Consider the following 724-nt stretch of genomic DNA (forward strand, 5'->3'; position numbering starts at 1 on the left):
ACACTGTAGCAGTTTGAATAAAAAATCTGATCCAAAAGCAACTGGATATGATTGTGCTATAGAGTTATTGAAAAATTTACAAAAAATGCCATCATTAGCAACATTGATGAAAGAAACGCTTTATGTACTGGACTATTTGCATACTGATCCATGGAAAGATGCGAAAAAGGATAATTTTATTTTAAAAAAATTGTTATTAATTTTAGAAAATTTTAACGAAAAGATAAGAAACTATCTTCCTTTGAAAAATGATTCAAAAGTTACTAAAAATTTTTTTGAATTTATTCAAACATATTTTATTCGAAATAATACTGACATTAAATATTATTGTTTTACGGTTTGTCAATTTGTATCAATTGATACAGAATTTCTATGGCTAAATATGATTAAAGAATATAACTACATAACTAATAATGACAATACTTTGCAGTTTTATGATTATCTCAGTCAAAAAGTCAATTTAATATTTAATTCTATAATTATAAATAAATTTCATAAACTGGGGTTTCAGCATGACCCAAATACTCTACAAATTGGAATACCACTACCAAATAAGTATATAACAGTCGGTATGAATTTTTAAGTAAATAATTTAAAACAATTATAAAGTATATATTTTAAGTGTAGATTTACAATTTTATACAAGACCTAACGAGACTTCTACAACAATTGAAACCGTGTCACAAAGAAATGGTATAATTATAATTTAAATATTTAAATATAA

General features: G+C 23.6%; 1 protein-coding gene across 1 annotated transcript; it reads left to right on the forward strand.

Annotated features, from left to right (window-relative positions):
- Window positions 1-7: 7 nt before the first annotated feature.
- On the forward strand, window positions 8-693 carry LOC126910184 (uncharacterized; the record flags this gene model as incomplete). Its single annotated transcript, XM_050692557.1, has 2 exons — window positions 8-569; window positions 628-693. Coding segments are annotated over exons 1-2 (550 nt in total), but the record flags the coding sequence as incomplete, so codon positions are not given.
- Between the last annotated feature and the right edge of the window lie 31 nt (window positions 694-724).

Source organism: Daktulosphaira vitifoliae, unplaced genomic scaffold (assembly GCF_025091365.1).
Source record: "Daktulosphaira vitifoliae isolate Bord-2020 unplaced genomic scaffold, ASM2509136v1 Scaffold_6115, whole genome shotgun sequence".
Lineage (NCBI taxonomy): Eukaryota > Metazoa > Arthropoda > Insecta > Hemiptera > Phylloxeridae > Daktulosphaira > Daktulosphaira vitifoliae.